This window comes from Balaenoptera acutorostrata, chromosome 4, assembly GCF_949987535.1.
Source record: "Balaenoptera acutorostrata chromosome 4, mBalAcu1.1, whole genome shotgun sequence".
Lineage (NCBI taxonomy): Eukaryota > Metazoa > Chordata > Mammalia > Artiodactyla > Balaenopteridae > Balaenoptera > Balaenoptera acutorostrata.
In genome coordinates, this window is record NC_080067.1 from 11,459,319 (window position 1) to 11,474,977 (window position 15,659).

The following is a 15,659-nucleotide window of genomic DNA, read 5'->3' on the forward strand; positions in this document are numbered from 1 at the left end:
TCACATCTAGAGAACTTGATTAAAGGTAAAAAGATATTCCCTTGGGTGAAATGTTTCTGCCTTTAAAGCAGTGAGACTGTCCTTCCAGGCCAGCAGGTCTTTCCTTCATCCCAGTGAGGATTGACCTGTGAGCTGGGTACCTAGGAAGACTGGTACAGAGTCTGCACACTGCCTGAAATACTTCCTGGAGTGCCCTCAGAGCTAGTTTAGGAATACCGAGAAACACCAGGCTTGTTCCTTAGAGTCAGATTCGGGTGATGTTGTTGTTTCATCATAGTGATATGCAGTTCATCATAATTTTCACTGCATATAAATATCAAAATCCCGCTTAAAAGGATGAACATTTGCTACCATTAAGGATATTATAATAAATGTAGATTCTGTAAGTAATTCCTAAGAGATCTAAAGTACTTTAAGCAATTAGCATTAAAGAAATAAGGGTTGGCATTCCAAAGAATGGTCCTCATACATATATGATAGTTACTGGGTGATCAGTTACATCGCTCCATTGTTCCTTTCCACTTGTTCTTATAACTTCAGTATGCTTTTGGAAACTTGACAAGCAGTATTTGATTATAGATTTCCCCCCCTAGTGGTGGAGTTAGTATTTAGTTAGACATACTGCAATATTAGACAAATTATCACTGAATAATTATGGACTTGGAATTTGAACATGAATGGATTTTAGATTATTTAGTTGAATTCCTACTCCCATCTATCAAATGAATAAACAGAAGCCATTTCACTGTAAAGGTGAAATGATTTGCCCAAGATTGCTGGTATCAAACTAACTCTAGCGATAAATCTTTTAATTTCTAATTCAGTACTCTTTTTTTTTTTTTTGCTACCATAACATTTATCAGAATTATAACAAATTGTGAACCTTATAGTCCTTTTATTTAAAAAAAAATTTTTTAACATCTTTATTGGAGTATAATTGCTTTACAATGGTGTGTTAGTTTCTGCTCTATAACAAAGTGAATCAGCTATACGTATACATATATCCCCATATCTCTTCCCTCTTGCGTCTCCCTCCCACCCTCCCTATCCCACCCCTCTAAGTGGTCGCAAAGCACCGAGCTGATCTCCCTGTGCTGTGCGGCTGCTTCCCACTAGCTATCTGTTTTACATTTGGTAGTGTATATATGTCAGTGTTACTCTCTCACTTCGTCCCAGCTTACCCTTCCCCTCCCCCGTGTCCTCAAGTCCATTCTCTTTGTCTGTGTCTTTATTCCTGTCCTGCCCCTAGGTTCATCAGAACCATTTTTTTTTAGATTCCATATATATGTGTTAGCATACGGTATTTGTTTTTCTCTTTCTACAATGAGGTATCACCTCACACCAGTCAGAATGGCCATCATCAAAAAATCTTACAGTTCTTTTAAAATTACTTTCCTCATATTTTAATAGCACAGGAATGAAGTGTATTTCCCATGGGAAGGTCTTTCGTGTTACCTACATACCACTTTTACATTGTTCCCACACTTTTCAGGTCTCTAATGCAAGATCCTTGAATTCTGACCTTGGTTTTGGGAGATATTTTTACATCCTTTCTTGAGCTTCCTAATGAGATATACTAACTATGTATTCCAGAAAGATTGGATGCTCCCCACCACTAAGAGTTTAATCCTGTCAAACGTTGTTTGAGTTGACTAGCTGATGCCATGAATATAGACTGTGTACGAAACAGTCTTCAGGTATACTGTGCTTGCTGACAGACTGTGGATAAAGAAGACTCTCTTATGAACATTTTGTTCGTACTTTTATGATACTTACAGTCAATATCATTTAAATGACAAATGTATGTAGTGTAGATGTGTTTACGATTTTTACATTACTCAAATGTAAGAAAAATTTCCAGTTTTGAGTTTGTCTCTGTTTTTATCATTGGTTAAAATGCAGGATTTAGAATTATGAATATGTCTTACTGTAATAGGTGCCTGGAATACTTATTAAGAAATGATGCAAATCCAGGGATCCGGGACAAGCAAGGATACAATGCAGTTCATTATTCAGCTGCATACGGTCACCGTCTGTGTCTTCAGCTGGTAAGATTCCTGATTTCTTGTGGAAGGACCTATGTAAGTTTATATTCTAATAATGTAATGACAGAATAAATGGATCAAGAAACAAATGCCTTTTAACATTTTTAGAATCCCTATCCCTGCTAAATTCATACTTGCCTCACTAAGCTTTCTCTCATTCCCTCTTCCCTTTCATGGAGAAAGGAGGAAATGAGATCTCTGGAGGGGGCTCCCTTAGAGCCCCCCGTGTCCATGTAGCGTTCACTGCCCCTGCCCCTTTAAATGTTTTCCAGAATGTTTTAAAGAACTGTAACTATGTCATATGTGAGAAATACATGTTCCTGTGAGAGAAAGCTTCCCCCTTTGTATTCAGGAATGCAGAAAGACCCAGTCTTCTGTCAGTCTCTCCTGACAAGGGAGACTCATCTTCTGCAAAGGAACTTTTTATTTCAACTGTGGTCTCATTCCTGGATGTATACACCATTCACCCCACTTTGCCAAACCAAAGGGAGAGTAAAAGACAAGTTAAATGATTCTGAAGTGTGTAGCACATGCTTCACGTTAGAGGTTTCTTCATTTAGACCTACTTATAAATTATGTTAACATTGCTTCCCTTAAAGGGGAAATAAAATTCAAGGAGGGTGGGTATAAAAGATAGAAAAAAGAGGTTGACATACTTAATATAGCATTTAGAACCCTGCTACAGAAGTAATATTTCCTTAGTTTATTATGGTATCTGTAGACTAAAATCTGAGACCCATGTGTATAGATTTGTGGTCTATTATATTGTACAGTTGTTTATTTAAAAGACTTCATTTTTGGAGGCAAAGGAAGCACAAGTTCAGAATAGAATTTAACAAAGCCCTATGTAAATAGAGACATGTAGTTAACATTTATCTCTTTACTGTATATGACTGCTTCCTCAACTAAGTATTTTTATTTTAAATTTTATTTCAGATTGCAAGTGAAACTCCTTTAGATGTTGTAAGTATTAATTAGTCAGTTTTCCCCCTAATATTGATTATTTAAATATTTGCTCTCACTAGAGCTGGAGCCTGTCTTACACATTCCTGAGAACAAAGATAGTGACAGAAATCATGTTTGCAGGGGGAGGGAAAGTTCTTACTTGGTGGTAATTAAATGGCATTTCTCTCAAACTCTAAGTTTATAGCCCTCTCTCAAAGCTCTTAATATGTGGTCCTTACTGCATTTTCAGGATAATCCATTCCATAAGGTTGCTGAATTTAGTTTTCATAATATAATGGTCTGGGATTTTAAAATTCATATTCAAGTATCAGTTTATACTCTAAAATAGATTTGAACTTGGGGGAGGGGGACCAGGAATAACTGCTGTGATATGTCTAAAAGTACCATTTCTGACACTTAAAATTCTTTTCTTTCTCAGTTAATGGAAACCTCGGGAACAGACATGCTGAGTGATTCAGACAATAGAGCAACAATAAGCCCTTTACACTTGGCTGTGAGTATTGCCTTCACAGCCAACTTGATGGCTCGTTTACTGAAAATGTCTCATATCTGTGTTGACTCAAACTAGTACCCAGAACTTTTGGTCCATATAATGATGATCATGGAGTTAAAACTGTAAGAACTTTCTTAACTCAGAGAATTCTTGAATGTACTTTTGTTTCGTTTGTTTGTTTGTCTTAAAAAAAAAAAAAAAAGGCCGGGGGGTTTGAGCTTTCCACAAGGCCTGCTCTAAGGAGAGAATATGCCTGAGATGTGAATTTTAAAATGACCCACCCTAGTGGAATGGCTTCTGACTTCTTAAGCAGATGATATAAGAACTGTAATTTCTGTGGTATTTCTACAACTTTTTGCTTACTTTGTGATTTTGGGGTGCTAAGTTTGTGTTCACTGGTCCTTCACTTGCTCATGCTATAGGATTTAACTACATGGTCTGTAATGTTCCTTCTAGCTTCAGATGCCTCTGAATTTTTCCTCTTAATGTCCATCACTAAGAGAAGATTAGAAGAGAGTGTGACAATTCTTTAAGTCAAATATGGAAATGAATTACCTTAGGAAATTTCAAGCAGAGCCCAATCTAGTTCTTTCTGCGCTGAAAGAAGAATTTATCTTTGAAATAAAGCATGTTGTGGGGAGCTGGGGGACTTTGAGAATCGGGAGAATTGGGTACTGTCACTGTTTGTGAGACCTCTGATTTTAAGTATAGTAAAATGCTTATAAGGGTCTCTACTTAGGTTAATGTGTATCACAAGTTCAATGATCCATTTAATTGTTTCTTCTCACATATACTATTATTTTTTATTTTAATATTCTCCTGGCATATTTTCTAACACTGACACATGTACACTGAATTTTCTGCTTTGTCTTTCTCCCCCTTTCTCCCCAGCAGTACTTCCTACCATGCTCTAAATAACTAAGAAGACATGCTGAAGCTTCCTTTTTTTCTTGCCCTTTGGGTCTTTGGAAATACTATCTGCTCTCCCAGACTTGCATAATAAATAAGTCATCTGGAAGTGCAAAGCTAGCATGGAGAAAATAGCTATTTTACTATGGGTGGCAAGAAATGACGTCTGAGCAGATGACTAGGCAGTTCTTCCTGCATCATTATCATCATTCTTATAATAATAGCGCCTCATCTCTTGAACACTTACTAGGTGCCAGACTAAGCACTTTGCCAAGTTTTTGAATGCATTATCTCAAAAACTTCAGTTTTTTTAACTAGTTATTTTACTCCATGGCTATTGGGAATAGTGCTGTTATTAACATGGGTGTGCTAAATAGTGTTTTTAAGCTGAAATGGAAACAATTTTGTGATTTCATAATTAGGCTCAATGAAATGTGGTTATACCACCACTCTTGCATTTTGTATCCATCCCTAGGAGGTTTTTCAGAAATTACTGAAGTGATTTTTCTCCTTCCAAACTCTCCCAATCCAGGATGACTTGATGCAGTAAAAACGCGCTGGCTTGAGGACTCAGGAAACTGGCCTTGGTCCTGCCTTCGCACATACTAGGCCTCTAAGCCTCTTGTCCCAGTCCAGTCAGAGCCATCGTGAGGGGAAGATTACCCTGTGGCAGACTACCCTGGCTCTAGCCGTCCTTATTTTCCCTCTGCTTCTTTTTATACCACCTTCTGCATAGACTGTGCTTCTCACAGTTCATTTTTAATAGCATAATTTTGTTGACCTGGTATTGAGGAACAAGGTTAGATGTACTCCTCAGACAGTAGAGCTCAGAGATCTCTAGTCACTTTAACTTTGAGGGAGTCAGAAACATCAAGAGGTCAGTAAGGCCCAGAGCAGCTTCACCTCCTGCTGGTACTTTCTGACACTTCCCACAAGAAGTGGCTTTACAGCCCTTTGGTACATTGCGGGCCCCTCTTTCTAGCTAAGTATCTCTTTTTAGAAGCAGGTGACATTTAGCACAAATATGGTAGAATTTTATATTTTTCAATTCCCTAATGAAAAGTTCACATGTGATCATTTACAGTTTGCCTATATGTGCTAAGCTGCAGGTCTGAACGGTATCAGAAAATGACTTGTCCCTTAGCTAAAAGGGGTGGCATGAGTGAACCAGAGGAGACATTCCTTCCCCATCAGAACTGTGTCGTTATTGCCTTATGTCCTGCTCAGCATCTAGTCCAATAAGAGTAACAGATGTTCAGTTGACATGTTGGTTTTTGAAATGAATTCTCTGGAAAGCAGACTGTGTAAAGAAGGGATTTCAGTCGGTCGGGTTTCAGACAAATTTCTCAATCTTCTTGCTCTGCTGTACTGCTAGGACAGTGCATAGCACATGGTAGTTTTTCAAGCAGGGCTCAGTCTAAATATTTTTGAAAAGAAATGTTTATTTTTGAGATAGCACGTTATGGGATGGAGTAGTCATTTTAATTTGAGAAATCAGAAGGCTCAAGTACTAGCTGAACTTCAGTTGCAACTGTCTCTGTGATTTAAGCGTAGTAACATTTTCTCGGGGAGTGAAGGGGGGCACTGAACTGTGATGAAGAACACGGGCTTTGGGATCATAGACTTTGAATGAAAGCTTTCATTGAACCCATGTCACACATCATTGAATGTCTGCCATGAACCAGACATTGTATACTCGTGAAAAGATCACCTGTCATTTCAACTTTTATTATTTGTGGAATACCCATTCCCTAACACTGTAGCCTACTAATTGATTATTAGAAAAATTTGTAGGTAACTTTCTGAATTATTAATACAGAAGTTTTAGATTACCTCAAATATAATGATGTGAAGACAAGTTTGCTTACTACTCCCTTTATGTTTTCTAGGGTTTCTAAGAAGTCAGTCTAAATATGTATTTTTTTAATTTATATTTTTATTTATTCCCAGGCCTATCATGGTCACCATCAAGCACTAGAAGTGTTAGTACAGTCTTTGTTAGATCTTGATGTGAGAAACAGTAGTGGAAGAACGCCCTTGGACCTTGCAGCATTTAAGGGCCATGTAGAATGTGTGGATGTTCTCATTAATCAGGGAGCCTCAATCTTAGTCAAAGATTACATTTTGAAGAGAACACCTATACATGCAGCAGGTATGTCAAAGACTATGAATGATTTTATTTACCACTTTCCATCTAATGCTCTTCTTTTTCAATTTCTTGTATATTATACTCCTGGTAATTGTTTTAACAATTTTGACTTTAACAATTCTAATGATTCTACTCTCAGGGAAAAACCAACAGCAAGATTATAATCACTTTAAAAAAATATCTACCTTAGAAATTGGATTTATATAATAGTCTAACTTCTGAAGTACTTTATCAACAACAACAACAACAAAATAACAATTTCTTTTTAACTGCTTTTTGATGGAAATTATTTTGGATTGGTATGTGCTTTCATTTAACAACTGATAAACATTTTACTTACTGTACCAGGGCACTGCATTAAACATTTAATCAGACAGGAATACAGAGTGCCTGCTATGCGAGAACTACTCCATGGAGTGTTTTGTGATGTTGTAGAAAATGCAAAACTACATAACAATGCCACTGTGATGACTCAGTACCCGCTGTGTCACTAGCAGATGCAGATTCACAACTCTACAGGAATTACTACAAGGCAGTATTAATTTTAAATAATGAATTCAAGACTGGTATATGTGAAGAAATCCTAGCCAAGTATTTGTCTCATCCCCAATAGGCCATCTTCGTATGATTAGATCCATTTCACTTAGTCTGTTTTTATAGGGTGATCCTTAAAGTGGATCCATTTGAATGTAGGTCTGGGACTTTGCTTCTGGTCATTTGGAAAACTTGCATTTTAGAAGACTATAGGTAACACCCACTGTCGCTCCAGAGCAGCCTTTCAGAAACTATCAGATAATCAAGCAGGGCTCAAAGACAAAAATTTTAATAATGGATTAAAAGTCCTAATAAGGATATGTATATAAACTGCTATATGGTAAAAATAAGAAGTCAAAATGCTATCATTTTCTGTTACCTTATTCTGAAAAAGAGTGAAGTTGTATATTATTCTGCAACTTGGAAAATTATATTGTAAGCACATTATTTGCAGAGCTAATTTAAAGCTTTCATGGAGTGTTTGCACTCTTAATAGATAAATATTGAACCAAGACACTAGTAAGTCCCTCAGAAGTGGCTAACCAATGCCATATAATTCATAAGTCCTACCCACTGAAAGAGTTACAGGTTCCTGTTAGCACCCACCTCTTCAATAAGTGCAAGCCTTGGTTAGAACCAAGATGCCTTTCAAATTTGGAGACCTGCTGGGGAGCATCTTACTCTTAAATCATGGAAGGACATTGGTTCTGGATGTGAGCCAGTCCTTTCCCACAGGGATCTTATGCCTGATGCTTTGGGTGTTGAGCTTAGACAATACGAACACTCATCAGTAGCTGCTGTGTACTGAGTATCCGTGAATCCAGTTTAAGAAAAAAAATGATGGGCCAAACAGAATTTCCTTGAAGCATCCCCAAGGATCACATCTAAAATCAGGAAAGAAGGAGGACTTTCACTATCAGGAATAAAAATATTTCCCAGGCGTCCTCCAGGCTTCTTAACATCTCAGTGGGCAGAACTTGGAACCAGTCATTGGCAAAGGAGAACGGGGTTGATGTGATTGACTTGTCTGATCATGATTTCATCCCTTGGCTGGGGGCAGGCTGCCCTTCCTGACCACAGTGGCACCACCAGAGAGCTAAATAAAATGAGCATTTCCTTTCTTGCCTGTTAAATTCGATGAATATTACAAAATTATATCTAGCAAATGTGGTTTAAGATGGACATTTTCTATTTTATCATTTTATAGATATATAATTGCTGAAATTTTTGAATATCACTTTACAGCAACAAATGGTCATTCGGAATGCTTACGGCTACTAATAGGAAATGCAGAACCACAGAATGCAGTAGATATTCAAGATGGAAATGGACAGTAAGTTTTAATAATTTTTAAAATTAGTTTTAGGATGTTTGTTCATCTTCATACCTTTGCCCCCCTATTTTAGTAAGTCTGTCATAGTGTGTAACTGAGTAACATCAAATACAGTTTTTTAAGTATACTTTAAAGTTGCATCACAGAAAGACATGTTTAGAAGGCAGGCCAACACAGTGTACTTTCATGGATGAAGTCTCGGTGGTGACGGAGCTGCTCCTGTTGTTGCCCAGGACTCCGCTGATGCTGTCTGTGCTCAACGGGCACACGGACTGTGTCTACTCCCTGCTGAACAAAGGAGCAAACGTAGATGCCAAAGATAAATGGGGAAGGACGGCACTGCACAGAGGGGTAAGCAGAAGTGTTCTTGCTTCCTTTCTGAAAGTTTTCATGACCTCATTTTACCTAAAACTGAACTAGGCTGTGTTTATATTTTTCTTCATTTAATTTTTACCAAATCATCTTTACTGTTTCTTTCACTGTCTTAGTTTTTGAACTCTAATTTTTAACAACCACAAAACACAACTTAATCCAGAGAAGAATAATGTTGGAACAGAATTTTAAAATCTTAGCGGGCTTCCCTGGTGGCGCAGTGGTTGGGAATTGCCTGCCAGTGTGGGGGGCACAGGTTTGAGCCCTGGTCTGGGAGGATCCCACGTGCCGCAGAGCAGCTAAGCCCGTGCGCCACAACTGCTGAGCCTGCGCTCTAGAGCCCACGAGCTACAACTGCTGAGCCTGTGTGCCGCGGCTGCTGGGGCCTGGGCGCCTGGGGCCTGTGCTCAGCACGCGCACCGCAGCGAGGAGTGGCCCCCGCTCACCGTGGCTGGAGGGAGCCTGCGCGCAGCGACGAGGACCCGGCACAGCCAAAAATTAATTAATTAATTAATTTTTAAAAAAAAGAATTTTAAAACCCTAAAGCCTTGAGTAGAATTGATGTCAGTTTTACTTTTTTCCATTATCACAACTGTTTTCTTACACATTTTTGTCTTAATTTTTTCACCTTTGAAATATTTTTTTTGTTGAACTAGAAGTCCCATTATTCCTGTTTTTCATATTTACTTTTATTTTGACAAAGTCACTGCTTTAACTAAATTTTTAAGCCACTTTCAGTAAAAATACTGGGTTACTCAAAATATGATAAATGCTTTGATTGGTGGGAGGACATGGGGAATATGGACTTTAAAATTCATAATTTAGCTATAATTGGCATGGAGTGCCCAACATAGTGTATTCAGCTACATGCAAATAATTTTTCTTTCAGGCAGTCACAGGCCATGAAGAGTGTGTAGATGCATTGCTTCAACATGGTGCTAAGTGCTTATTACGAGATAGCAGGGGCCGGACACCAATACACTTGGCAGCTGCCTGTGGACACATTGGTGTTCTCGGAGCTCTTCTGCAGTCAGCAGCATCTGTGGATGCAAATCCAGCCATGGCGGACAATCATGGATACACGGCACTTCACTGGGCTTGCTACAACGGTTAAGTACACAGACACAGACCCACGTTACCTACCCATTATGTACCACAGAGAGACAACTAACTAACACATTCTGACTTTCATGAGAATGATATATTATGAATAACCTACCACGTAGCTATAGCTTACTCCAGTGCCTTGTCGTGCTAAAGCCAAGATGCTGGTTTTCAGAGATGTTTTGAGATAAGCAGTCACTAAGTGTAAAAGTTTTTTAGACCTTTGCTTCAATAAGTATTTTGCATTTTTAAGATAGTTTTGTAATATTAATTACTTTTATAACATTATTATTAATATTATTTGTTATTAATATTAATATACTTTTATATTATTATTTCCAATGTCTTTTATATAGTTATGTTTGTGTTTTTATTATATTTTTATTTCTAAATATACTTGTTATTAGGGAAAAAATGACAGGTAAGAGAAACAATGAAAGTGTATCATATTCTAGACTGAAATCTGTGTATGTTTTCTGAGCACGTTGCAAGTTAAGATCTTTATATCAACAGTAACATGTATGTTCAACATTTTAAGGGAATAAAATCCTAGTAGAATAAATCACGGAAGTAGAAACTAGAAACTTGGACACTTTTGTGGTTAAGTGAACTTGGCTGCATGATTATAACAGACTTACTTTTAGCCTCCTGGAGACTAACCGTCACAGTTAGTCCTTTTACAGGTAGACTCATTAAAGGTCAATCAGAGAAGTATAAAGCTATTTTTAAAGGATAGGTGTGAAAAATGGGATTTCGCTTTTGAAATGTCACTAAAATAATGTAAGTAACAGAGCATGTTGAGATTTGATCATCTTAGAAAACATCTGGGTACGTTATATGCAGTGTAAAACATCAGTCCTACCTAAGTGTATGCTTAGGGTTTTATCAGGGATGTGAGGGGTTTTTTATTTGTTTTGAATTTCAGTGTAGCATTCAGGTTATTGTTAGTTGTAATAGCATATCTACAAAACTAGTTGACAGTTCTAACAACTTTCCCTCAAAATGTACAGAAAATAGAAATTGCCTCTTTATATAATATCCACTTGCTTAAAAAAATAAGCATAGTGGCTGTTATAAAATTCAGCTGACTGCCTTGCCGGAGAGGAGGTTTCTATCTTTCTGTAATACACTGTTTTATGTGGTTCTTTTACTGGGAGCCATTTTGACAAATAATTGTTGAGTTGTGGTAAAAGAGGAGAAATCTGAATCTTGCACAATTATAGTTTAATTAAACATTTTCATAAGCATTTTCTAGATACCGTATTTTGATTTTCACATTAATTCTTGTGTCAGAATTGAGAGCTCTATTCTTTTGCTCTGAGAGAGCTTTTTTTTTTTTTTTTTTTAATTTACCCATTTATTTATAGCTGCATTGGATCTTCGTTGCTGCACTCAGGCTCTCTCCAGTTGCGTCGAGTAGGGGCCACCCCTCGCTGCGGTGCGCGGGCCTCTCACCGTGGAGGCCTCTCCCGTTCGGGAGCACAGGCTCCAGGCACGCGGGCCCCAGCAGCCGCGGCACACAGGCTCAGTCACTCCGCGGCATGTGGGATCCTCCCGGACCAGGGCTCGAACCCGCGTCCCCTGCATTGTCAGGCGGACTCCCAACCACCGCGCCACCAGGGAAGCCCCTCTGAGAAAGCTTTGATCTCTTCTTGAGGATGGACCTGCGGCTACATGTGGTCACTTTGCAACTCTGCGTCCTGACAGCGCCATAGGAAACCTGGAGAGTTAAACGTGCTGCTGATTCAGAAGCTTGGCTTAGTCAGTGTCGTATTTTACTACCTCAGCTCCTTAGCCAGCATAGTTTTGAAAACGATAAAACCTTTGGATTTCAGCTCTTCTTCCTTTTTCAGCTCCCTAAAGTTGGTATTTAATGAATGTAGCAAAAGTTGTCCAAGGTAAATCCTGAGTCAAAGAAGATACTATATTTTGCCATTGAAATTGGTTAGTCTTTATAATGTAACTTGACATCTTACAAGTATAAGGAAAACCAAATCGTAGGAAAACATCCACAGATAAAACTATTTTGAAACACACTTTTATTGGTTCTTTTTTTTTTTTTTTTTTTTTTTTTTTTACGTCAGTGAGAATTAACCATTGGAAAAATCACACAGTAAGGTATTTTTCCTCAGGTAGAGCATTTAGTTGTAAAAATACTGCTGTGACTGTCCTTTGGAGAGTTGCTATTTATTATAACATTCCTACCACGTCTTTCCGGAGAACACGGTTTTCCTAAAGTGAGTTTCTTACTCCATCACTGCTGAATTTAGATTCTCTGAGCACATTGTGTACAAGACACAAAATTTTGCACAAACTACGTGCCTGGTTGCCATTTAAAGATCATAACAGATGTGTCTAATTTCCAGACTGTAGCAAAATTGGTGATGATTCTGAATTGAGCTGGAAGGAATTAGATGTGTGTTGGCTATATGTACAGAGACTGTACAGGCAGTGTAAAATTAATACCATATTTACAGCCAAAAGCCTATTTTATAATTTGGCATTCTGAGAGTAGAATATGTAAAATAGTTTTACTTTGACTAGTAATTATTGTATGGCTAAAAAAAAAATTGGAAGCACTCCAACAGGATAGAAAACAACCTTTCTCTCAAAATTAAAATGGGATGATGGCAAAACTTTAGAAGAGAACTGGTTATACATACCCAACTTTAAAGTTCAGATTTTCAGTTTATGGAGTCATTCAATCACAGAACTAAGAATACTTCCATGATCTCATGTGTTCCTTTAAAAAATGTATCAATTTTTACGAAGCTATAAGCATCTTCAGAATATCCCTCTAAAACATGAAGAGACCAGTTTTATCCTGTATACTTTTATAAACCAGGACACAAAGTGAAGAATTTTTCAGCTTGACATGACCCCAGTAATGACTGCTGAATCCAGAGCCCCGGGACTCCCTTTTGCCATCCACAATCTACGCAGACAGTGATTCTCACATCTTTCAGTCTCAGGACCTGTGGCTTATAGCTGTTAGTATTTAGTATTTACTGTATTGGAAATTAGGACTGAGAAATTTAAGGATATTTATTAATTTATTTTAAAATAATAATAAATCCATTACATGTTAATATAAATAGCATTTTTATGAAAAACAACTATTTTTCAAAAAAATATTAATAGAGTGGCACATTTCTTTGATGGCTCGTTAAAGAAAAGAATAGTTTGCAGTATCACCCTGCAGCTCCCCAGACCACACCTTGAGAACTGCTATCCCGGGAAAATAGGAGACTCTCAAATCAATACTGGACAACTTTCCTTGGTTACTTCTTGGCCATGAGTTAACATTTGGAGAGGGAGAATTGAAGCAGGGTTTCCCACCCTCAGCACTGTCGACCTTTGAGGCCACATAATCCTTCGTTGTGAGTGACTGTCGTGTGCATGCAAGAGGTTTAACAGCAGCCCCGGCTTCTACCCACTAGATGCCACAGCACTTCCCTACCCCATCCCCAGCTGTGATAAGCAAAAATGTCTCTAGACATGGCCAAATGTCCCCTGAGGGCTAAAATTGCTCCAGTTGAGAATCACTGGATGAAAGAACTGACATGATGGAACATAACCATAGGTTTTCTAAAACATGCTTTCTTTTCCTGGTAAAAACAATTATAGGATGAAGATTAAGATGAACCATTGTTTGAGAATGTTAGAGTAATTCAAAAAGAAAAGAAATAGAGCATCACTTTGTTAGCCAGATGTCAAGCCATAGAAGTAAAGGGGCTGTTTAAGAATCTAATTTATTCCTAATGCACATCCCAAATGACTAACGAAATAAAAGAAGCAACATTTCATTTTCTGCCATTAATACAGCAGTGGGGGTACTTTTACTAAAACCCTGGCTTTGAAAATTGGATTAAGAAAATCTGAGGTTTGGGTTTTCCCCTGTTTTCAAAGTTGCTATTAAAAACTGGGGGCCTGACACCTATTAGTAATCAATATACTTGACCTTTAACCCAGCAAGATCATTTCTAGAAAATTGTTCCTAGAAATAAATACAAAGAAATACTTTTTAAGTACTGGAACATTTACAACATTGTTGATAATATCACAAAGAAAAACTAGCAATCACCTCGAAACTGATAATTAGAGATTAAATCCTTTATGATACATTCTGATACTGTGAAGTTCTTGCAAACATTCAACAATAGGATGTCTGTATATGCTACTGTGGGAAGATATATAGTTTTTAAAGTAAAAAACAAGTTGCAGAACAGAACATCCCAATTGTGTAAAAATTTTTTAAAAAGGAAGTATGTGTTTATGTGCATGCAGTTGTATATGCCTAAAAATTTTCTGGAACTGTAAGGTAATAATGGTCACTAGAGAGTGGAACTGGGGAATGGGGTGGGGACAGGGACATGTACTTTTTTCCCTCTGAACACTTCGATAGAATTTGAGATTTTACCATTAACTCCTTAGTAGAGCCAGAAAATATTCAAATTGTGAAGTTAATTATGCTGTATAAACATATATTATTTTGAAAGTTATACTATGCCATATAAATAGGACATTTTAAAAAATAATTCCCAAATAACTCTAACTGGTCACCATAGAAAGGAATAATGAGACTAATTTTTTTTCCCTACAAAGTAAATATTTGTCATGTCAATAATAAACTGATATTGGACTTCCCTGGTGGCGCAGTGGTTAAGAATCCACCTGCCAGTGCAGGGGACACAGGTTCAAGCCCTGGTCCGGGAAGACCCCACATACCATGGAGCAGCTAAGCCCATGTGCCACAACTACTGAGCCCACGCACCACAACTACTGAAGCCCGCGAGCCTAGAGCCCGTGCTCCGCAACAAGAGAAGCCACCGCAATGAGAAGCCAGTGCACCAACCACAATGAAGAGTAGCCACCGCTCGCCACAACTAGAGAAAGCCCATGCGCAGCAACGAAGACCCAACACAGCCAAAACACACACACACACACACACACACACACACAAATAATAATAATAATAAACTGATATTAAATTATCGTAAGAAGCTACTGTACTTTAGGTCCTGAGGTTGTACATTGAATTCCAAAGTGCCTAAAAATGTGATGTTTAATGGGTTCAGGGAACTGAATACTTGTAATCCATGTAAAGTCTTATCTGTAGGGATATGTTGGTGTGTATGGGCACCTCACTATCTTTTTTGGATTTTAATATCTGATCCTCATTTACTTATTTAGGTCACGAGACATGTGTAGAACTCCTTTTAGAACAGGATGTTTTCCAGAAAACGGAAGGAAATGCTTTCAGTCCATTGCATTGTGCTGTGTAAGTAAAGGCAGAATGAATCGGATTTGGTTTGAGTGTTTGAGAAATACACCATGACTGTGAGAGTGATCACCTTGTTACCTTCACAGGATAAATGACAACGAAGGTGCTGCTGAGATGTTAATTGACACGTTAGGCGCCAGCAGCGTGAACGCCACAGATTCAAAAGGAAGGTAGGAAGTCAACCATGTAGGAAATTTTAACTACTAGATTAGTGTGGAAGAATTTAAAGAGACCCCATTATTAACTAAAAGTTGATTTTATATTTACAAGTATAAATTGTTCCAAAACCTTAATTACGTTCTCATTGTAAAAGGCTTTTCTACCATGACTTTTAGCCAGTCTTCCTGGCAAAATGATTTCCCTTTTTAAAAAAGATGGGTGTTTGTTACCCAAAGACTCTTTTTAGTAAAGTTAACAGATTTCTAAATAGGAAGAGTCCAGCGTTTGTAATAGATGGCAGTATTTGGGTC

The 15,659-nt window shown here is 37.8% G+C and overlaps 1 protein-coding gene across 7 annotated transcripts in view; it reads left to right on the forward strand.

Moving 5' to 3' along the window:
• ANKRD28 (ankyrin repeat domain 28) overlaps nucleotides 1-15,659 on the forward strand; it is a 176,676-nt gene that overhangs the window by 150,035 nt on the left and 10,982 nt on the right. For all 7 annotated transcript variants that reach the window (XM_057545192.1, XM_057545194.1, XM_057545193.1 and 4 more), the window contains 9 exons: nucleotides 1,937-2,048; nucleotides 2,982-3,008; nucleotides 3,430-3,504; nucleotides 6,364-6,565; nucleotides 8,342-8,429; nucleotides 8,663-8,780; nucleotides 9,691-9,910; nucleotides 15,099-15,186; nucleotides 15,276-15,359. In XM_057545192.1, coding sequence (XP_057401175.1) covers nucleotides 1,937-2,048; nucleotides 2,982-3,008; nucleotides 3,430-3,504; nucleotides 6,364-6,565; nucleotides 8,342-8,429; nucleotides 8,663-8,780; nucleotides 9,691-9,910; nucleotides 15,099-15,186; nucleotides 15,276-15,359 — 1,014 coding nt within the window. The remainder of the gene's footprint in view (nucleotides 1-1,936; nucleotides 2,049-2,981; nucleotides 3,009-3,429; nucleotides 3,505-6,363; nucleotides 6,566-8,341; nucleotides 8,430-8,662; nucleotides 8,781-9,690; nucleotides 9,911-15,098; nucleotides 15,187-15,275; nucleotides 15,360-15,659) is intronic.